This window comes from Labrus mixtus, chromosome 5 (genome assembly GCF_963584025.1).
Source record: "Labrus mixtus chromosome 5, fLabMix1.1, whole genome shotgun sequence".
Taxonomy (NCBI): Eukaryota; Metazoa; Chordata; class Actinopteri; order Labriformes; family Labridae; genus Labrus; species Labrus mixtus.
Genome location: NC_083616.1, coordinates 16,162,179 through 16,186,218, shown reverse-complemented (window position 1 = coordinate 16,186,218; position 24,040 = coordinate 16,162,179). Strand labels below are relative to the sequence as shown.

Sequence of the window (24,040 nt, the reverse complement as noted above, 5' to 3'; positions counted from 1 at the left end):
TTAACTAGAATTATGATTGATATTAATCATGTTTCAGTATTGGCTTCTTTTTGTGACGATTGTTTAAGATTAAGATTAAGATTAACTTTATTGTCCCAGTGGGAAATTTGTCTTGGACTTCACAGAGCTCTGATGCAGTAGCAAAAAATAACAAAATACATTCATTTGTCGGTAAAACATGTCAGTTAAATAATCATAAAATGCCATACAAGTGAATTACTAAAACCATAAATATGTAATAGTTATGAAAAGTGATAACAGTGCAGGTACATCTACACATCGTCACACACTCACACCACCTCATACATGCACCCGTATACACACACATTACAGCTTAGGTACTGTTGAGGGCTTTGATGGACAAGGGAACAAAGGTATTTCTGAAACGGTTGTTCCTCCCTCGGGGTACCCTGTATCGTCGGCCTGAGGGGAGGAGCTGGTACTCAGGGTGAAGAACATGAGATGGGTCTGAGATTATTTTTTGTGCCTGTCTGATTATGGTTTGTTGAAAGATGTCTTGGAGGCTGGGGTGTTGATGAACTCCCATGATTTTCATGGCTGTTTTTGTGAGTCTGTTGATTTGGGCCTTTGACTGAACGGTCAAATTTCCAAACCATGCAGAGATACCATATCGTAGGAGGCTCTCTACTACTGCGTGGTAGAAGAGAAGCTGCACTTCCCGGGACACACCAAAGTTTGACCTACAAAGAATTACCACTGACTTTGCATAACACCTATTGCATGAAAGAGGGATACAGCCATGTGAAGATTTTAAGTTTAGATTTGTGACTTTATCCCAGGATCATGACTCTTGACTTTGATTTGTAAACATAAGAATATAAAATCATTTGCTATTTTAAAGATACTAGCGAAGAAGACCATATACTCACAAGAAATACACCTCTAATAGCCTACTCAGGAGGACAAGTTTCATTGAGATAAGTCAAGTGAGAGTAGTTTTATTCACCTCTTGTGCTCCTCCCTTGCTCTTCTTCCCATTAGAAAAGATGCAGGTTTAAGATGCTTCAACATTGGCTTTACTACTTTATGTCCACTTCTTATTGTGGTAATACTTTGCCTACGATGGGACATGTTGCTCTAACTACTAACTTGTAATTATACTAATTTGTTATTATATGTTTTGCTGTTTTTTTTGTTACATTGATCCCTTTTCTTGAGGCGCCATTATACCTTCAACATGACTTTTACCTGGGCTATAAAAAAAAACGGGAAAGAAAAGTGGGAAGGAGCATTCTAAAGACCCCCCTCCCCCTCCCCCAGCACCACCACACACTCACAATAATCTGGAGGAGGAGCTGTGAGCTGTTTAATAAATTGATATGTCTTGATATCAACACAACAGACCCCTCTCTGCGTGGAGCAGTGATCAGCTGATCGACCCGTTCAGCTTCATATCTTGATCAATGTTCCTCTTTCGAAAGTTAAAACGTTATTGCTTTTTAAAGTTATTTTTAAAAGTTAAAGACAAACTTATTTTTAAAGGCGGCAAGTGACGTCACGATCAAAACATCACTTGAAGTTTTGCGTGATATTTTCTGCAACTGGACAAATATTATTTCTCCTGTGATGTTTCAACTCAGCATCTGACTAAAGAAGCTCACCTTAGACCGGAAGGAGATGGAGGTTTCTGCCTTTGGAGCAGCCTCCAGGTTTCACATCGACTCCCTGCTCTCCCTCAGGCCGCCCTCTGCGCTCCTCACCCGGGCAGACCCTCCGGAGCTCAGCCCGGGCAGCAGCAGCAGCAGCAGCAGCAGCGGATGCTCAGCGCCTCCTTCCCCGCGCAGAGAGCCTGTTCCCCGGCTGGAGTCTGCTCTGCTGCCCAGTCACCTCCAGCCCCGCAGCGTCAACTCCTCTTTTCTGATCCGGGATATTTTAGCGGACTGTCAATCCTATTCTGACCCACCACAGATCTACTCTGAGCCGGGACAGCTCTATGCCTACCCGGGACAGCCTGAGCTTGAACCCGAGCCGTTCCAATCCGGACCGGAAGAAGAGTATCAGGATAAAAGTCACAGCAGCTCGTCTTCTGACAGTGAGTGCAGAGGTAGGAGCAAAAATGTAACATATAAATAAGTCTGAAACCTTCTTTTTCTGAAGTATTTTGTCTAAATATCTAACACATGTGAGACTGCAACAGTTGCAGTAGGCCTGTGTTGATGATAAAAGTGAGGGCTGTATTTAAGCGTTAATTGTTCAAATGAATTCGTTAATCAGTGTTACTTACGACAAATTGAAATAGTAAGATCCCCAATAAGAAGGCACACTGATGAAATAGTCTCTGTTTGATTATAATCCACTTATTTAAAATACGGGACGGTGAATTTTTCTTCTAAACTTTTATTTGCAGAACACAAATGATGATGACAAAAATATTTGGAGATAAAGTCGGCTTGGCCACATAGAATAATTCCTATTTTAATTCACACTGCATCATAATGATGTCCTTAATGTGATAACAGCCTAATAATAATTAAAACAATCACAATAGTAGGCTAGTTGTAGTAGTAGTATAGTAGGCTGATGTTTTTTTTTTTTTAATAATGTAGGCCTGATCAAAAATGTATTGTTTTTTTATTTTCAAATGTTCAAATTGAATGAAATGTTGATCTTATTAATATTTATATTAACGCTTTCACACCTGTCATGGTGCTTATTTGTTGTTTCTTTGTTTTAAATAGCCTACATCTACCCAGGTCATTTAGACGATTTTTCGCTGTAAACCTCTAAAACGCAATAGTTCTGTTATGTGCTGTAAAAACATAAAACACATGGACGAGTTATTATTCATTCCGCTTCTGGCTTTGATTGTTTTAATGTCGGAGCTGCTCATTAATTATTTAACAGAACATGTCATCATTGAGAGCCTCATTTTTGTGGATTACATCAGAGTCCATTTAATGTCAAGTTACTCTGAAGTGTGTCACATTAGACGAAACAAAAATATTCATTCTGATCATTTATGCTATAAAAATACATTTTTGTGCATCTTCGAACACACTGATTAAACTTTACTCCTTCATAAAAGTCATGACTCCTGTTATTGCATTGTATTTATCTATGTTTTATCTATTTAGAAAAAAAGGGAAAATGGGATCTGAAATACTTTGACTGAATGCCCTCTATCATGGAGTTGATTCATTATTAAAGCAGCCTATCACTAATAGTCTGATGATGATGATGAAACTGTTTGAACTTGACGATGAATATAAATATGACCCCTCACCTCACGCTTTTAAATTGTATTATTTAAACAATAGTTTTTATAGGCCTATTTGTTTTAATTTATGTTTACTCAAGGTCTAAAAAGTTAATTGAAAAAAACAACAACAACCCAAAACAAACACACAACCGATTTAAGGATTTTTAAGGACCTGCATGCAGACAGTGAAAATATTAAACTCCTGAACTGGGTCACCTACAGGTGTGATGTAATGTTTTTACCTGTCAATCATCCAGTACAGGGCGGGGCCTCGGACCCTGCAGTGTGTCGTCTGAAGAAACCCCGTAAAGCTCGGACGGCCTTCAGCGACCAGCAGCTGTCCAGGCTGGAGAGAAGCTTCCAGAAACAGAAATATCTGAGCGTCCAGGACCGCATGGAGCTGGCTGCTTCACTGCAGCTGAGCGACACCCAGGTCAAAACCTGGTATCAGAACAGGAGGTAACACAATATGCATGTACCATATCACCAAAGACCAGGACATAAAGCTTTATGAAAAAATAAGACAAAGGTCAACTGATAGCAGACATTTTTAGGACCCAATCTCTTTCAGAAAAAAAAAGGACAGAACCAAAATATTTTGTGTCTCTTTATATTTGCAACGTTTCTGTGATTTTTTCCAGTCTCGTTGTTGTTTTGGATTTGTGGTTCTTTGCATGTAATGATATTTGTTTTGTGTTTCTTTGGAGTTGTTTATAGGCTGTATGCGGTCCTTATTCAGGATGCTGTAGTTGATTTGCGTGTCTTCTTGGTTGGATGCATCATGTTGAAGTTGTTTAATGTCTCTTTGTTGTCTTTTGGTGTCTGAGCCTGAGGCCGTGTTGTTTTTTGTTCATGATTTTGAATCCCATAATTATTATTTCTTGGCTTCTCTGTGGTTGTTTAGTATCTCTTAGTATACATGTGTCTATTTGAATTTGTTCTATTTATCTTTGTAGTATTGTGTGTCTCTCGCAGGTGGATTAAGCCTGTCTGCAGATATTTTGTCACAATAATTGATAATAAATGTGAATTTATACCAAAACAGTACAGCTATCATATATATATGAGAAAACTGCCAAAATATTGTGACCATTTAAAAACAATATTTTAAACTAATACAAGTTGTAAAAGAATAAATGGAACAAAATAAAATAAATAGAATAAAATGAATGGATTACTTTTTAGCTGTCTGTGGACCTGTCTGTGTCTTTGTCTGAGTTCAGTATCACTGCAGACAGACGCATGTGAGACATTTCCCGATTAATAATAAACACGGTGTGATCAATTATTCAGCAGCGTGTGCTGTAATTAATGATAAATATTTAATAGAGAAACAAATCTGGAGCTTTTAGTGCAGAATCTCAAAGAGTACGGAGAGCAGGGGAGACACTAATTTTTTATTTATTGATTTATTTTTATTGTTCCATTACCACAGAAAAACCCTGTTCTGTGATTGGTTAGTGGTCTAAATTATCAGCCAGTTCCATAACTATGATATATAAGTAAGCTGAAAACAAATATTATCTCACTTGCTTACTGCTTATTAATAATGTAGCTAATGATGAGGAGTGAAAATGAATTAATAAGTGTGTGTTTCCTCTGTCAGAACAAAGTGGAAGCGTCAGTCGGCTGTTGGTTTGGAGCTTCTGGCTGAAGCTGGCAGGATGTTCCTGCCTAATCACTTCCTGTACCCTCCCGCCCAGCCCACAATGGACATGTACCTGTACAGAAACCACACTCACCACCACTTAGCTCCACCTCTGCTCCCGCGGGTCCTGACCCACACTGAACCACACCCCCTCTGACAGCTGGGCATTGGAAGACTGGTTCCTTCTGGATGACATACTGACTGCAGGAACTTTATGAAAAATGTTTTCTCTGTATGAGTTCTTGGAACTACATGTGTGCTCTGCTCAGGAAGTGACACTAAATCCAAGATTAGGAGGCAATGATTTCCATTGTGCATTGCCAAAAGGATGGGACCTTAACAAAAACAAGGAAGACTCAGAAGAAGGAAAAAATTAGAGATTTGTTGGACAGAAAAAACGGTCCACAGATTTCTGCAGCACACAGCCAGAAAAACTGGAAAAACTACAATGCCATCATTTCTACCAGTAGTAATAACAGAAATGTATCCGTGATATCAGGACAACGGTTACAGAAATGCGAGCAGTCAAAAAGTCAGAAACATAGACTGTAATGGAGGCAGCATCCGAGTCTGAATGTGAAGCCAGTGTGGATGTGCCTAAAAACTGCATTCCTTCTAAAGGGCCGGCAGGGACCTGACTGCATAGAAATCTATGAGGAAGTGACTTTTCTTTTTTACTTGATTTATTACCTCAGTAAACATTACGCTGAGTACACTCTCTCAATCACTAGTTTTGTCTTTTTCCGAAAACAGCATCAGCATTTAGTAAATCATGGTCCCATTTGGAGTGCAACACCAGGATATATATTTTATAGGGCGTGGTTACTTATGGAGGACAGATCACTACCCCCGGAGACCAGAGGCTTTTTTTTGCTACTATTAAAAATCACCCTTAAGAGTTTGCCTTTTTGTTTTATGATGGTTTTAGCGTGCCCTTATTGGCATCCAAAATGATTTAACTACTATGAAATATTGTTGCATATGGCTAGCCAGTTAGCACTAGCTTGAGCTGATCATTTTTGTTTACTTGTGTCATTGCTCTTCTTCAGCCCCACATATGTTCACTTCTGTCTCCAAAAAAAAACAAGACTCAAAAGGCAAAAATGCCACAAATCGAGGCTTAAAAAACAGTTTACAAACCATCGGGTAACCTCTGTGTGGCTGTGTCCACTTCTTAATTAAAGTCTATGAATCACACAAACTGTTATTTGGAGCTTTTGGCTGTTTTGAATGTCTGTATAGAGGAATATTTCTTTTTTTTTCTTCAATAAATATGCAAATAATTCTTATTTTTGCTATGGTATTCTTTATTTAAAATGGTCAATTACACATAAAAATCGTTTATAAAGTTACTAAGTTTGAGAAAACTAAAGGATTTGAAGCTTGAGTCCATTCCTGCAATGTTTGGGACTTGTTTCGGTCCTGTCAGGGATTTTAAGTCTTGATTGTTTATGAGTTGGAATCAGACTTGTTTCAGACTTGTAAAGGACAGAACCATGTGGGTTTGACTCACCAGCTGCTTTTATCTTGTTCATATCCAACGTCTCAGTTTGCATTTACGGAGCAACACCAATGTTTGCTGTAGTATTTGAAAAAAGAATCTACTCACAATTCAGTTCAGAACAACAAAAACCGCTCGCGTTACATAATTGGCAGCCAGAGAATGCACTGATGTTTGATGGATGAATGATGAATGAAGATAGAACAATTCATCTTTTGTGGGTAATATTTGTTATACACTTCAGATTGTTTCAGTCATTGGTCCAATCAGACGGCTGAACGTTTAATATAGAATAAGAGCAATCAACTGATGAAATATTAAGCAGTGGGTGAAATATTGATGGAGTTAAAAGGCAGCGATTACACATCAGACTGACCAGAACACTCTGAATAAGTGCTGTAGAAACAAACAGGCTTTTATTTCTGAAACATCCACTTTTAAAGTTACACTTAACTTTTAGATTTATTGTTTATTTATTTACTTATTTTTAAATATTTCATGGTTTTTGACGGCGGTCCAGTGGGGGAAAAAAAGGGCTTTGGTTCTTTTAAAGTTGATGTGTGAAAAGCTTTCACAAGCAAACACACAAACACACACGGCCGGTTTACATTTGAGGCAGAACTGAATCTGAAACTTTAAGGTGAAACGGATAAATCATTGACTCTTTACTCCTGAAAAATGCTTTAAAAGGTAATAAAAAAAATGTATCTTTGCGTTAATGTTTTTGTAAAATGTCAAGAGTTAAGAGCCGCAAACACTGACATGTTTTTAATTTCTGAACTGACTGTCACACCTTCTCTGCATCATATTTAGTTGCACTGAGAGAAAAAGAGCAGATCAGAACTTGGATTCATCCTGTGTCTCATGAGAGACAAAAATTGCCTTAAATCAGATGAAAGTATCTGTAATGCAGTACTTTGCTGCAGCGTTATCCTGTAGTAGTGATACAAAACTCCCAAAATATTATTACTGCCAGTGATGCCCTAATAAGTTGAGTTAAGACGCTGCTAGAGTTCATCTCTGGCACACGACTGGATTTTAGGTATCAGAGGTGTTAGGTTTCAGTTTGCAGACTGTCTGAGTAGTATCCACTACTAGCATTCATTTGGCTGAACACCTGATAACAGTTGTGTGCAGAGCAAGGGGGAGGAATGCATTGGTTGTCATCTAACAACAATTGCGTCTTAATTAATTTCTTGAAACAGAATTCTCAATGCACAGGCAGCTAGCATACAATGTCCTCCGGCGATTTTATCCCGAAGTGTCCTTGAGCATTTGAGCAAGACACTGAAACCCAAATTGTACCTGATGGCATAGCCAGGGGCGTGTGAAAGTGTATGAATGGGATCATATGATACTGATGGTACTATTATGATACTGATCACCTTTACTGAGCTTCCTCAGCCATCAGTGAGTGAAGGTGGAGTGAAAGAGTGAAAGTAATGTGCACTGACAAAGCGCTATGAGGGGTCGGAAGACTAGCAAAAGTGCTATATAAGTACAGTACATTTACCTGCTGGTGAACGGAAAAGGAAGTCCTTAATCTCTATCTGCCGGCTACACCTGAAGCCCTGCAAAGTTGACTCTCAATCCCAGAAACTAAATCATCAGATTTTTATTTTTTACTGCTTTATTAAATTCATCAAGCTGTAAAATACAAGTTATTTATTTTTAAACATCACAAATGTTGAAAACACTATTCTGAAGTTGTGAAAAAATAAAAAATATATATTTATATTTTTAAGTTGTCTGTCCTCAAACACATAATGAGGTGTGCGACGTGAGCGGCTCCAGAAACCTCAACACTCGACTCCTGGCACAACACACCTGAACACTGAGGAATAAACTGAAACCTTTTTTTAAGGTTGAGAAGAAATGAATAATGATGTAAATAGTTTTTGTGACATTGTTTCAGATTTTTAAATATTGCAAAGAGTTCACATATTTGTGTTCAAATAGGAAGCGAACTTGACCTCACAACTCGAGATAAGCCAATGAGCCATCAGTAAAATTGTAGAATTTTACATTATAGATGCGTCTTTGGCTCAGTTTGCTTGGACATAAAAGACTGAGTGTCCTCACACCACCCTGTATACATGACACAGGTCTAAACACACCATCGGACTTTTATAGGACTCCCAGGATTTTCCAGAACTTTTAGTCATCCTGTAAATAATTCAGAACTCCTCACTCCTGTCCCCTGAGAGCCAAATGTCCAGTGCATCTTTTTGACCAGTCAGCTGTGTATATCGCCTCATGTTCCTTTCTAGCTGCCGCACCTCCTCATTTCTCCTCCTCTTCTCCTGACTGACCAAACTTCTTCTTCTTCTTCTTTTTCTTGGCATTACCTTCCTCCATCCCATTAGAAAACTCGGAGCGGGAAAGACTGAGCTCCCTCTGACTGGAAGAAAACCTGCAATGAGAATAAAATCAAAACACTCAAGTAAAAATATTTTTAAATGTTGTGAAATGACAGTTCTTTCATATTTCCAGCAGCACGTTTTTCTACTTGTTCCTTCTCAATACTACTACTAATATTATCATACTTAGGTTTCTATTTGTATAGGTGCATGCTGGCAAGTCTTGAAACTTCTTATAATTGCCAACCAACTGTAACACACACATGAGCTCTGTCTGTAGGCAAGCTCTATGTATGATATTTATTTCATGTTCCCTTCCAGGAACAGTCATTGGAAATTGATGTTGGCTATAAATGATGTGGCGCAGCATTGTTCTAAATTATTCTCTATGAAAACTGGATCTGCCAAATAACCCAATAACATAAAAAATAATCACCCAAATCAAAAAGTCTAACCAGCACCCAAAGGATTGTGGGATACTAAGAAGGTTTTAAATGAACCCCCACACACACACACCTGTAATTATGTCTCTACTGACCATGCACACACAGTATTGGCAGCCTGTACAATGTGTGGTGTGTGTGAGTGTGTGTGTGGTTGAACCATGTCCAGACAAGCCTGCTGTGAAGAGCAGCTGTTAACAACAACAACAACAAACACACAAAAACCCAACACACAGTACAGATGATCGGTGACTGAGGGGAGCAGCAGCTTTAATTATATATAGGAGTGTGTGTTTAATGTGTGTGTCTTACTGTCAGACTTCTCAGCAGGAGGTGTGTTAATGAACACGTGTCAGACATACACAAACCACACTGTGTGTATAACTTTATGGATGTGTGTTTTCATATTTATAGAAAATCTTTAACATTTCCCCCTTTTAGAGACAATTCCAAATGAATTAAATTGTGTTTTTTTGTGTGTATTTTTTGAACAGAGCTGTTGGTGGAGGAGACACTGTTTTGAGTCTACATTTGGATCAATAAGATAAGACAATAAATGAAAGAGAACTCCAACTTCATTCAACACTTGATTATTCCTGCATCGTTTCTATTGCTTATTGTGATGTTACATTTTGGATTCTTCAAATGCCTGATATTTTAAAGGTTATGCAAGTTCAAATCTCAGAACCCATCTGCTTTCATCGTCTGATTGACAATGCAGTATGCCTCAGAAAACAGATGCCTATTTCTCCATAATTCTTGGAGCATAAACCAGAACACTTCACATTCTAAAATCCTGACGTACACAGATAGGAAGTTGAAACTGTTTCAAATGTATCATCAACAACTTAAGTCAGAATCACTTGCTAATTGTTACAAATACAGCAGTCTCTAGCAGTTTTAGTCATTGTAGTTATAGTTGTATTTGAGTCTTGTTTAAAAAATGATTCTAGACACAAAGATCTCCCTCTGTTTTCACCGGTTAAACATTTTCATAAGTCTCACCTCTTCTCCCCGGCTCTCCTCTGTCCTGCACCGCCGCTCGCCTTGTTCTGGTTCTTGACGGGGCTCCTGCTCTGGTTCTTGTTCTGGTTCTTATTGTGAGTCTTGGCCCCTCCAGTGATGGCGCTTAGGCCCTGCGGAGCGTCCCGAAGGCCGAAGCTCTTGGCCGTGTGTCCCAGGTGGAGGGAGCGGATGTGGAAGATGTGTTTGAGGTGGGCAGGGTAGGTGGTGTATGCTCTTAGGAAGGACTGCAATGCTGATGACATCACAGTGACAGGGTTATAGATCACCGCAAACTTCAAACTACAAACATTGCACAATTAAGGACACTTACCTTTCTTGGCGTTCTGCACTGACTGAGTATCTGCGTGAACAACGTTTTCAAACTCCGTCTGCAGGACCGTCGCTCTCTCTCTGGTCTCCTGCTCCAGAGCTTTGGATGAACTCTGACAGGCAGACAGAAGGACAGACAGAAAGCTGTCAATAAAGACTAACTGACTCAGAACGAATGAATTACAGGAAACTTATACTACTAATACAAATAAAATAAAATGTACGGCAAGACACAAAGGACACAGTGGCCCTGAAGGGAATGTTCAGGGATGAAAAGAAGCCCCTCAACCTCCCCCTTAAACAAACCAGAAGCAAACACCAATGTTACTTTCTCCAAAAGTAGAAACTATTTTTTTTTTTTTTTAAAGTTCAATGTCTCCCAACATTTTGAACCCTTGATGTGACTAATATAAATCCAATCAGAATCGTTTTTTATTGCCAAGTACATTTACACATACAAGGAATTTGACTTGGTGCAAAACAATTAGCAAAGGAAATAAAGCAAACATTTAAATAAATAAATAAAAAGTGCAATTTCTAATTTATCATACACTCATTCAGTTTTCTAGATTGACTCCAAGTGGAAATCTAAATAAAGAGTTATTTGTTTCACAAAGATTGCTCTGTGCTCGGGTACGTCTGAGAACCAAACTAGATAAACACCACTGAGGTGACACCTTCTGATTCTTCAGCTGATCATTCTGATGTGGTGTTTTGTGAGTCTAAATCTGGTAGCATGTTTAATGTTCAACAGATGGATGTGTTTAAATAAAGGTTGATATAAATCAGTGTGGTGTTGTTGGAGAGCCAGCAGCTTAAATATCTCCCCTGACTGGTCACAAGCATCAGATCATCACAGACACAAACTGAAATCTGAAGCTGCAGTTCTTCTGTTTCAACCTGCAGCAGGACTCACATCAGGTTACTTTGGAAAGCGCTTCAATGAAACTGTCTGAAGTGATCCTTCACAAACACGTCCCCCGCTGGTTTTACTGTCACCACCAGTCTTTTTACACTGCCTTTGTTGGTGCTCTATAGTCTGACACTGTCATGTTTGGGTTTTTAAAAAGAAAAAGAAACAAGTAATACAAAATCTTCCGTTTCATCTTTAAAGGAACAGCAGGTGGTTTCTCTGTCTGAGCCTCAGACTATCAGCACAACTGAGCACAATCCTGGACCACGCTAAGACCCCCAGAACCCCAACAACCCTCCAAAGCAGAGGAAAAATGAAAGCTGACATCTTCAACATATTAGTAACAGGCAAAAAAAATGCATTTCTTTGCAGACTACTCAAACCTGTTAAAGATCCCCAAAACCATATCAAAGGATTTTGCATACAAAGAAAACTTAGACACAGAAGGAATCTCAACATGCGCAACTGTTTATGCCCCCCCCAAAAAAACACCAAAACAGACTCATAACCCCTAGAACAGTACATGGAACCAACTCAAATCCCCAGACAGAGACTTTGATTACAACCCCTAACACACACACATCCTAACCCTTCCACCTACCCCATGAACTCCCTTTAAAGACCCTCAATGAAGTGATTTTATAAAGCACTGAAAGACCCTTAGAATCACCTCTCAGACAGATGGAAACTAATCCAAGAACCTACCACTGCAAAACACAAAAGAGCACTAAAGTGCCCTAACACTGTTTATTGTTAGCTCCATCACTTTGCTGGGGACCCTCCTTCAAAATGTATTGGAGTCATGTCAAAGAAAAGCCACTTTAAAGATGCAAAAATGTACAGAGGCTGAAGTCCTCGAACACCAGCGGCCTGGATCTGCATTCTACATGTGTCTCCTTTCCCATGTCCCTCTCTCCCTGCATTCGGACTCTAGCCACTATCCTGTCTCTAAATAAAGGCATAAAAAGACAACAACAACCGTTTAAAGCCTGAATACCCCCTTCAACATCGTTCTTTGTAGAATTTGCCTCCTGAGAAGCAAATGGAAATACAGACCTCTAAATTGATTCCCCTGACTCATCGTGTCACTACTTAATGACTCTCCATGGTGTTATTTATGATAAAATGAGGGTAACGTGAATAAAAAGTTAATTGGCCAAGTAAAAAAATTTACAACGAGATAAAAGAATAAGACAGAGGGAAAGAAGTTAAGAGATGAAGCAGGATAAGAGGTGGAACTGACACTGACGTGCAGTGAATAAACACATTGATTTTATATTCTGCAGTTAATCAGATATTGTGACGTTTTAGACTCCTGGTACCGTCTCACTGACACCAGGAGCCAAGAAAATACCCCAGTAATCCAAATAAACCCGAGGAAAGTTAATGTTTATCACCCCAAAACAATCTCACAAATGCCTGGGACCACTGTCGCCTGCTAGCAGGGGGAGTTATTTCCTCTCACGCATGCGCCGTGGCTGGCCGTCAGCTGTAGTCGCAAGGCAACGCCACAGTTGGTCTTCGTCGCAACTAGTTCTTTGCCGTCTGCTTGGTGTGTCAGGGCCTTTAGAGGCCAAAGTGTAAGGATGAAGGTTTCTTACCTTGCTGTGGTATTTCCCCCGTCCCTTGTAGGCGTCGTCCATCATCAGGCAAGAGAGGATGTCCTGCAGCTTCATCTCTTCCAGGCTGGAACACAACAAGACCCATAAAGTCAAAACCAGGCAGGGAACCTACAGAGTTGATGGTCAGTGAAATGGAGTCAGTCAACACACCTGATGTTGTGATTGGTCAGCTCAGGGATATAGGCAGTCTCAGCAGGTGTGAGGAACAGGAGGCTGCTTCCTTTTCCTCCGATCCGAGCTGTCCGACCAACACGGTGGACGTACTCTGCTGCTGCTGATGGAGGAGTGTACTGCAGACACACAAACTTATGTTATGACCACTCAATGCACTTTTTCTCTTCACGTTCACCCATTCTCAACACATCCACACACTGATGGCAGAGGCTGCTGCGTAAAGTGCCCATTTATCAAACAGTACTACTATTCCATTCATACACATTCACATGCCGCTGGAGTAGCAGCGGAAGCAATTCAGGGTTCAGTGTCTTCCCAAGGACACTTTGACATGTGACTGCATGAGCTGGGGATCAAACCCCTGAGCCTGCATTTGAGAAATGACTTTACCACTGAGTCGCATCTTAGTTGGGAGACAATGCTGATGTTAACGATTACCTGAATGATCCAGGAAACAGCAGGGAGGTCCAGACCTCTGGCTGCCACATCCTGAAACACACATTTTTATTTGAAATCACAAAATCATAACACACAGAATGTAAAGCTGGCAGTGTGGTGTAAATCAGAAATACTGACTGTGCAGAACAGGACTCCAGATTTAGAGACAGAAAACTGCTGAAAGACGTCCGAGCGCTCCTGTAGGAGTTGTGAAACAAACAATGACTACAGATGATCACATAACCACTCAAACATGGACTGACAATGAGCACAGAGAGAAGCCTTACCTCCTGCTTCATGTTGCCATGAAGACGCATGAAGCTGAGTTTAGGCTTGTTATTGGTCGAGGGGCCAGAGAGGACTGAATTGAAGAGAGAGTGTAGAAACTCGACAGCTTCACAGCTCGAGACGAAGATAACAAGTTTGTTCTGAGAAAACTGAAGGACAGAAAACAACAGTCCATCAGTTTATGGTGGCGATGGTTGACTTGTGATTTTTTGATCAACCAATTAAGCCACTGCAACAAAGAATTAACTTTAACTTATTATTATGTTATTCCTGAGGGGAAATGTGTTTTATTAAGAGCATTTCTGGCAAAATACAGCAGTTCCTTTGGCTGCTAATATTAAGCAAGCCTATAAAATCTATGAATGTCTTTGACCAACTCCTGTGAAAGTGGTCAAATTTTCTTCAGCTTAAAGACAATGCAAAAAAAAAAGAAAGAAAAAAAAGACTGTTCAAGTTTTATTTTATTTTATTACTTACCTTGCATTTGTCCAGTATGAAGGCAGCCAGACATACTAGTCTGATCTTACTGGGAACAACCACAACAAACTGCTTCAGATGCTCTGGGACAGCAAAGCTCTCTGATTTGCTGGCTGTGCTGAGGTCAGAAGTAGAGCCTTTGAGGTCAGGGGGGGCAGAGCCAGACACTTGGATGCTGACTGGATCGTCCAGACAAACATCTGCTAACCAATTCACACCTGAAACATAGCAGGACCTTTCATTGTCTGCTCTGCTTAGGCCAGAAACTTGTGTTTTTGTTCAAAGAAAAACACTTTAATCCCTTACTTACCGCTTGTCAGTGTAGCAGACAACAGGACGTTCTGTCTGCTTGGTCCTTTAGAGTTCAAACTGTTTAAAATGACTGTCAGATCCTTCTCAAAACCCAAGTCCAACGTCCTGATAACACACAATCACAGGAGATAAATCGTCTAAAACCGACACTTTGCATACAGAACTCTCCAATAAGACTTCATTGTGTTCAAAAACGTTGTGAAAATTGATATCGGTTGTCCAACTAACTGAATTGTGAAACAATTAACTGCTGCTTAAATCAAAGTGACTAATTTGAACATTTCTAATTCCCCCAATCTACAGTAAACAATATAGAAGATTGTGTCTTTTCCCTCCTTAAAGGTCCCATATTATGCTTTTTCGGGTTTTATATGCCCTTTAGTGTGTTTTCCAAGTGTCCTGTGCATGTTTAGACACATCTATTTGCACAAATTCAAAGTCTGCGGAAACGCGGCTTCTCCTACGTCCTCCTGTTAGCTGCAGCATTAGCTGCATGTAACACTCGGTTCTAGCCCCCCTCGAATAAAATTTACCAGTGTGACGTCTTGTCAGTGTGAGATCACTGATCTAAGCCCATTGGCTCGTTGAGCCCAGCAGTTCATGTTGCAGGCCCGTTAACTTATGTAGCACGCCCACGATATGCTGTAGCCTGCGGTAGCACTGTCAGGTGCTAATGTTTTTGCTCCCACTTTTTTCGAACTTTAGCTATTGTGAACATACTTTAGTAGGTACATAGTTTAAATATAAGAACCCCAAAAATAGCATAATATGGGCTGTTTAAATGAAGCTTGACTGGTAATTTCACAAAGCTCACATTTAAGTACTCTGTGTGGTTCTGGGACTTCATTTCAACAAAACAGAACTGATATGGAGTTCCTCAAGGCTCTTTATTTGGTCCTCTATAATTAAATGTTAACATGCACTCAAGCTTAAATTATGAGAAAAAAAAGTATCCATACTAATTAAGACTAAACTTAAAAATACAAATGCATATAACTGATGATGTGAGTGGGCTAGTGTAAAGGGCAATTACTGTATAATTTTTTCACCTGGGAATTCCTTTTTACGTGTATTTTGGGGTCTAAATTAATAGTGGATAGAGTATAAGCTGAAGAAGGAACATTTGCAATATGAAATATCTGATGGTGTATGGAAAGTAGCTTGTACTAGTGCTCCTAAGTCTTAAGTCTGTAAGTATTTAGCTTAAACTATTACAGCATCAAAAGGTTAATACACACTTATGTGACACCAGCAGATTTACATAGATGTAACAAAACATACCAGACAATCTGCAGAAAATGTGAAAAATATTCTGGCATAGAAACAAAGAAAACATATGTATGAAGCATGAACACATTTAGCTGTTAGAGAGTTGTAAATTACCGATCAGCCTCGTCCAAGATGAGCCAGCGAACAGCACTAAAGGCGATGCTCAGGGTGTTTTTGATATGATCCACCAGACGTCCAGGAGTTGAAACCAGGATGTTGATGCCTTTACGCAGCCTGAAGAGGGGTCAGACAAACCATCAGTTTTCTTTACGGCAACAATTTTCAACACTTTCTGATATTTAACTTTAAATGTTGTGATTCTCTTCCTGCTCTCCAGACGATGAACCGTTTATCTTCCAATGATTCTATGATGTTACCTCCAATGTTTTTAAGACTCCCAAGAGTAAATAAATCCCCAGGATGTTTTTGTTTAAAGATTACCATAATTAGAGACTCATTTCATTTCTCATTTTGGTCTGTGATTTAAGTATTCTCAACTTCCCCTGAAACACTTCTTGAATTGTCTTCATCCTTATAGGTTTAAGGACCGCAACAGCAACTAGCAGCACTTCTAAAGACTCTGAAATGAGGAGGAGAAGTGAGAAGAAGTTGATAAGGAGAAGGAGGACAGAACAAGGAGAACAGAGTCGAGAAGAAGATGAGGCGGACTAGAAGAGGTGAGTAGACAAGAATAGAAGAAGATAAAGAATAAGAGGAAAACAAAGAGGGTGGGACTGGAGTAGAAGAACTTGAGGAGCTAAGGAGAGCAGAAAATAAAATAAAACTTGAGTAGGAGAGGAGAGATGAGGAAAAAGAGGACAAAGAAGGAGAAGAGTGGGAGTATTTGAGAACTAAAGAGAAAATGAGGACAACCAGTACCTTGCCTTCTCTGCTTTCCTCTTCTCTCCTCCCATCAGAACACCTGGGACAATCCACATAAACGGCTAGAGAGAGAGAAAGAGACAGAGAGAGAAAAACACCAGAGTAAGCATCCATTGTTATTAGCACATTACTTCCTGCAGCAGTTTAAAAGACACAATAAAAACTAACCGAAACAGCCGAAGGTGAGTGACTTTAGCAGCAATTGAACAAAATCCTGCACCTGTGCTGACGAATGTGTTTCTAAGATCTTGAGAGCATTACCGCTGTGTAACAATCAGAAAATAACATCTTGTATAACTGTATCTCTGCTTTGTTTGTAACTACTGGCGCTTGCTCTCAGCTTTGGGATGAAAATATGACTATATGTCGGATTTTTCTTTCATAATATCAATTCCTTCCGGCACTATGGAGAAAAAAAACGGATTTGTATCGGTATAAGTACTCAGTATGGAAAAAGTTTCAATAATTTTGACAAACTCAGTTTAAAGTTGACACATGGCTTTAGAAAGTTCAATCACGCTTGTGTTTGAATCTATCACCTTTTTTTGCCATGCCTCCTCTACTTGGCTAATTGAAAGGATAGCTGCAGGAGCTGTTTCAACTGAGCTGTCAATCATGAGGTTACACCCCGTTTTATAGAACATGGAGGAGGTGCAGCTTCTGACCGATACTGCAGACAGTCAGCATGGCCAGCTTCGGATGTTTTGACTTCACTTTTGGGGAGCTGTCATGTCGTTCATCTTTTTTTTAATACAGTCTTCAGTTACAACCAACAACACTGGACAAATGATGAGCTGGGATTTTATTTGTGTGTTACCTTAAGGAGCTTCTGGAAAGTCTGAAATGTCTGCTGGGCGAGCTGATGGATGGACAGACAGACAAGAGGAGAGCAAATGAATCAACTCAGGTTAAACAGCTCTTTACACCTACAGCCTCAGCCTAAGTCAGCCAAAGCTATCAGTTTAACCCTTTATGGGATTCTCGCTTACACCTTGTTTGCTCGTTTCTAAAAATGAACACTTCATGACTGTATCCAAAGTGGTGATACTTAATACACGCAGAAATGAATAGAAGACAAATAGGGATTAAATCACCAAAACCACGAGCTGATTTAGTCTTTGACCACAGATCTTCTGTTGTGTAATAACTAATGCGTCCTGATGCGTTCCTGTTGTGGATTTTACAGGAAAATTGCAAACGGAACAAGATATATTGTTGTTTGCAGTTGGAAAAGCCAGTATTTGTACACAAGTTTTTTTTCTTCGCTAGTGTTTAGCTTATCATAAATCCTGGGAAACAGCTTACCCGTCTCTGTCTATGATTAAAAACATCTAGATCTCAAAATCACAGATAAATCTGGTTTGTTTGATATGAACCGAAACTGGACTGTAAATAATTTCAGGTTCAGATTTGTGACACCAGACTTCAATTTCCTGAAACAATCATCCAACAAACTGCTTAGTTGATCAGTATAAACAGCTTAATAATGAGTTTATCAACCATCCTATGTTGACACTTCTGTGTCGCATGTTTTCTGATTGAAAAGACAGTAAAGTAAATCTGATGCCATAGACTAAAATAGAAGAGAACTAATAGAATAAACAGACTGATGAGAAAACAAATCCTCATATTAATACAGATTTAAATAATGAAGCAAAATGTCAAGTGTTCAGACCGAACCTCTCTGGTTGGGACGATGACGACAGCCAGAGGACCATCTGACCTGCTGATCTTGGGCTGGACCGCCTGCAGACTCTGGACCACGGGGACGGCGTAGGACAGGGTTTTACCTGCAGAGACAGAGTCCACCATCAGAGCCTGTTTCTTTGTTTACACAAGGTGGAACATCTAAGTCATTGTTCTCTTAGTCTGTCGGTCTACTTTTGAGTTAGACTTTACTTTATTTTATTGAAATAAAATAAAAAGTTTAGTTAGAAAGCATGACACTGATGTGTAGCAGAGAGAGTTTAACTTACCGATAACAATTTCATTTCATTTCAATTTCATTGCTTATAGCTTAAATTTCATCTTTGTTATGAAAGATGTTACATCTTAGATTCATCTTATCGCAGTTAGTAATGTGTCCCATAGTTAGAATCCTTTAGTGGAGAAAGCTGTTAGTCAAATATAAACCTACAATGTTGTATTTTACGAGAAAGAAGACTCCTGAAAAACAGAACAAGAATGTAATTTGTACCTTACCTGAACCCGTTTGAGACCGGACTACAGCGTCTCGTCCTGAGAGAAGAACTGGAATAGTCTGTTTCTGAACACTAAACACACAAACACACAAAGTGTAAGCAGAAAAAAAAAAGAGGCTGATTTGAGTTGTAACAGCAGCACGTGTGTATGTGAAATTGTGTCCTCAAATTGTACCCCACAGCAGAAAAAAATATCACCGTTAGGATTAAACCTGAGTCAAGATGTCAAAGGTTTTTAAAGAAATATATAGTGTCTCTTTAAATGTTGGAAATGTATTTAAAATCTCACCTTGTCACTATGGAAACATTCAGGACTTTGTTCAGTGTTGCCACCTAGTGGACAGAAACCAGCCAATCAAAAACCACAACAATTAGCATGCTCTCGTGGTAAATGGACCACTCAAAGCTGTTTTAACACGACACAATAAACCACTCACACCAAATTCACACACTGACAGAGGATGCTACGTGAAGTGCCAATGCCATTCATGCACATTCACATTCACATTCACTGCTGGATATGCCACTTGGGAGCGGTTCAGGGTTCAGTATCTTGCCCAAGGACACTACGGCATATGGCAGCAGGAGCTGAGAATTGAACCCCCGACCTTCGGGTTGAGAGATGACCGACTCTACAACTGAGCCACAGCTCTTAATGGTTTATTACACTTATATTTTCCAGTTAAGAGGGGATAAATATTGCACACATTAAACAATCATTAAAGTTAAGGTCTGTCTGTGTGTCTGTTACCAGATGTGGATGCAGGTCCAAGTCTGAGAAGGAGTCACTGGTGAAAATCTTCTCCTTTACCAGAGAGACGGCAGGTCTGCAGGAGGGGAGAAGGGCGTGAGGAAGAGAGAGGAGAGGGAGGTAGAGAAGTAAAGAGTGAAGAAATAGTGTGAGTTAAAAAGCACAGAGTTATGTATAACACAGATCTATCAGTAACAGAAACAATATTCTCTGATGGTTATGGACTAATCAGGATCAGAGGGTGAAGAGCTCAGCCAATCAGAGTGCGAGCTGCATACCTGTGGATTTCCGGGATCTCGGGGTTGTGCTTGAACAAAGAGGACGTCTTAATGCTGCTCCTTCCTGTTTCCTTAACTCCATCCTTCTTCTTCTCTTTTTCTTTTGTCTTCTTCTGTGGTGCCCTGCTGTCTATCTGCTGAGCAAGAGGGGACAGAAACATCCAGAGATAATTATCGTTTAATAGGTTGTTACCTTTTTTAATGTGGCTCACACATGGTTCATAACAGCTGTATGAACACAAATATTCTAAGCTTCAGGCCTGATCTTCAGTACTACAGGTTGAGCAGTGTTTACCTGAGTGTCTGCCTCCTCCTCCTCCTCCTCCTCCTCTTCGTCCTCCTCCTCTTCCTCCTCCTTCTCTGCTGTGTCACTGTGCTGGAGTCGCCTCTCTTTAAAGGAGCCTCTTTTCTTCTTTGCCGGCTCCTCCTCTTGGGAGCTGAACTTTCTCTTCTCTGCTCTCTGCTTCTTCTGGAGATTCAAACCAAGAAAACGAAACTGACTTGTTAACATGTTTACAGTTAAAACATTTTTCTTGTTTCTTGTGCAGAATTTAAGTCCAAGACAAATTTCCCGACAGGCACTATGAAGTGTAATTGAGATTAAATTCTTGTTATATTGTCATTATCTGACATTAACCTCTGTTCCTGATTTTGCTATTATAAAAGCATTAGCTCTAATAACAATAGTAATACTCATGGAATTAAAATAAAACATCTCTCTGACAGTCAGAGGGTAGTACTCACCAACGTGACCCATCTCTGCTGAGCACTCAGAGGTTTCCTATTGGTCAATGACGAGGAGGAAAAACTGCTGTGGATGTTCAGACACAGCTGGTCCTCTGATGATGACATCATCAACACACCTGACCGACAATCCAACAGACTGACAGACGGGAAAGAGTTGTGTTTGTACACAAACGCCGCAACCTCTCACAAAGTCAGACGATCCTCTTTAACCTGCATTTAAATATTAAAAAGATATCAGACTCAGACCAAATTCAATTCAGAAAACTCAGAAGTCATATTTTACTAAGACAGAAAACAAGTAATGACAATCCATGCAGTTACATGTAATTAAATGCATGGGTTTATTTTAAATATCTACGACCAACCAAACAGCTTTCACTGTTGCATTATTACCACACAGACAAACAGATATCATGATGTATTTCCTCACACTCAAGTATTTTCAAAAAAGTAATGAAACTCCTCCCCGAATGTTAATATTTTCCTGGTTAAGTTTAATATTTGTATGAATACATTAAAACATGTGAAAAATAATGACAGTGAACGTACACTGTGGTATTACAGTGAACTATTCTCAGCAGCCTCTCACTAAGGTTTTTGTCTTCAATATGTAATGTTTATTAGTTTGGTTAATTGGTCAATACATTTTGTCATTGACTGCCTGTCCTGACTGTAACTAGTAAAATATATATATATATATATATATATATATATATCGTGTTTTTATATATTTGGCCAAATACAAAAGAAAAGTAATGAATCATTAACATTCATTATGGGAAATCACTTCAATAACTTAATGGACCTGTCTTACAGTTAGAAAGACAACAAGACTATTGACAAATGTTAAATGCACAATACAAAACTGAGCGGAACTAAAGAGAGGCCCTTACTCATGTGTTCGAGGTTTAAATGATACCTAATCATTGTGGCTTCACTGTCGGAAGTGTCAGGAAACGTAAACCTGACGTGATGTTCCGTTGAATCATCGTTTTGTGTATTTTGCCTGTTTAGCGGCGATACGTCTGATTCTTAACGAGGTTACGAAGCACATAAATGACAAAACGTGCCGTCAATGTTGTTGAGGTTACACATTACAGCAGAATGCTCAAACATAGTGAAACACAATATAAACCATAGATTGTAAATAGACACGTGTGTCCGCGTCTGTGTAGCTCAGGCTCGGCTGTAGTGCAGCTTCAAATCTAAAGCTAATGCAGAAAAGGACGGAAAATCTAAAATCTAAGACTGGATGGACTCACCGTGAAACTGAGGAATCCACAACACGCGTGGGGGAGTGGGCAGCTCTTCCTGATACGTCACTGAAGCACCGCCTCCTTCACAGCTGGTTTTTGGTAGACATGCGCAGTAGCAAGCTTTAATTATAAGGTATTTTCGTAGCAAAACTGACTTTTTTCCTCCTTTTAAATGCAAAATATAAGCAAAAAGAAGCACACAGATAAATAAAATAGAAATACAAGTAACCTTCCAAAGGCCACCATAAATAAATCAAGTAGAAATCTCAATACATAAACCTCTTCCTTTAATTAGTTCTATCTGAGCTTGTAGTCCAAATGTGTTTTTTTTAAATTGAGGATATTACAAAGATAATACCTTTATTTGTATAGCACACAAAAAAGGGTTTACAAAGTAAGTTTCTGGCAGGGGGTTTGATATGAGTTGCTAAGGTACCAATGCCGCTCTTGATAGGATAGGTTGATTGTGAATTGAAGACTATAATTTTTGGTTTTGAGTTTAGGAAAATGTTGTGCCATCCAACAGTTAATGTCAAGACAGTCTCTGACAGCAGCTATGGCTTCTCAAGTTCCCAGTTCTCAAAAGAAGTGACAGTATATCTGCGTGTCGTCTGCATGGCAGTGAAAGTAGACTTTGTGGCGCTCAATAATTTGGCCGCGGGGCAGCATAGCCTACTGTAAATAGAGAATATAATCAGACTTAAAATCACCACAGATAACATTAGAGAAAAAGGACTGATACCTATGGTGACCGCAAATGTTCTTTCTAAAAGATAAGAATAAAACCACCTAAGTGCAGTGTCCTCGACATCCAATCAATATTTCAGACGATCGATTAAAAATAGAGTGAATAAGTTATCAAATTAATAGATATGCAAAAGTACATAAATAAAGAATATATCAAAGGAAAAGGAAGGAAGTTTTAAGAAAAACATTGAATCCTTCTGAATTAGAACCTGAGGTGTTTAAACAGACCCAGAGATTATAATCAACCCAATCCACAACGGACCTGAGCATCATCAGACCTTTAAATCCAGACATCAGGCCTGATAGACTCAAGAATTAGACCTGAAAACAGAGGGGCCTGAGCAGAATCAAGACTAGGCCTACTCTGAAAAAAGTATAGGACAGTTAGAAAGTCAATCACATCCTAAACCGTCTGAAAAACTGGAACAAATTCAGAGGTTATCTATCTGATCACAGTTTCGTTCATGGGGTTAGGTCCAAATTGACTCAAACTAGACCCAGATCCCAGTCAGATACTGGGACCTAACCATCAGATCCAAGAATAAGACTGGATCTTAATTGACCTAAGCAGAATGTTCAAAACCACCTGACAATGGGCCCAATATAAACACAGACCTGAGTATAGTCAGGAGGCTCTGAAGCTGAACACAAGAGATATATTTTGGACCTGTCAAATCAGGGTGATGTAAGATCTTTGTTTTAAGCAGGAGGACCTGTAAGACCACTCCATTTGTACCAACTAGGATAAGTTTGGGGTGTGGTGCCTTGCTCAGAAGCTTCTCTGTAGGACGGACAGTGTTTTCAGTCTCTGCAGGAGACGAGTACAAACTGTCCGTCATCACATCAGCAGCCGTCACGTCCCATTTCCTTACTGCTCCGCTTCCTGTTGTCGACAGGAAAACTTAAAAATAGAGCTGTCAATCACACGGCGGGCCCGGCACCGCTGGGACTCAGACCGGCGCTCAGGAGGATTAATTATAGTCATTTACCAAAATCAGCACTTTGAAACGTCGACAGAGTGTTTGTGTGATTGAGCGAGTTATGAAAACGAGTTTTCAATCATGGGCGGCTCGTCGGTGCCGCAGGACGAAGAGTTGTGAATAAACGGAGATATTTTAACATGAAGGATTGAAGTAAACGTCCTAAACTGTGATAACTGCTGTTAGATCAGAGGAGGG

The 24,040-nt window shown here is 39.6% G+C and overlaps 2 protein-coding genes across 2 annotated transcripts; one reads left to right on the top strand and one right to left on the bottom strand.

The window, feature by feature from the left end:
* The first annotated feature begins 700 nt into the window (after positions 1–700).
* Positions 701–6,149, top strand: barhl1a (BarH-like homeobox 1a). The gene is made up of 3 exons (XM_061038165.1): positions 701–2,065; positions 3,478–3,679; positions 4,827–6,149. Exons 1-3 carry the CDS (start codon positions 1,639–1,641, stop codon positions 5,023–5,025), a joined length of 828 nt encoding a protein of 275 aa, XP_060894148.1. The 5' UTR covers positions 701–1,638; the 3' UTR covers positions 5,026–6,149.
* A 1,820-nt stretch (positions 6,150–7,969) lies between these two features.
* Positions 7,970–22,263, bottom strand: ddx31 (DEAD (Asp-Glu-Ala-Asp) box polypeptide 31). Its single transcript, XM_061038163.1, has 21 exons — positions 22,122–22,263; positions 20,857–21,069; positions 20,408–20,581; positions 20,113–20,246; positions 19,835–19,910; positions 19,373–19,416; positions 19,085–19,155; positions 18,563–18,672; positions 17,700–17,741; positions 16,880–16,944; positions 16,115–16,234; positions 14,730–14,836; positions 14,420–14,637; positions 13,942–14,091; positions 13,793–13,852; positions 13,655–13,705; positions 13,193–13,332; positions 13,022–13,106; positions 10,509–10,620; positions 10,178–10,430; positions 7,970–8,782 (listed from the first exon to the last, which is right to left on the bottom strand). The coding sequence occupies exons 2-21, from the start codon at positions 20,965–20,967 to the stop codon at positions 8,653–8,655; spliced, it is 2,253 nt and encodes a 750-aa protein (XP_060894146.1). The 5' UTR covers positions 20,968–21,069; positions 22,122–22,263; the 3' UTR covers positions 7,970–8,652.
* Between the last annotated feature and the right edge of the window lie 1,777 nt (positions 22,264–24,040).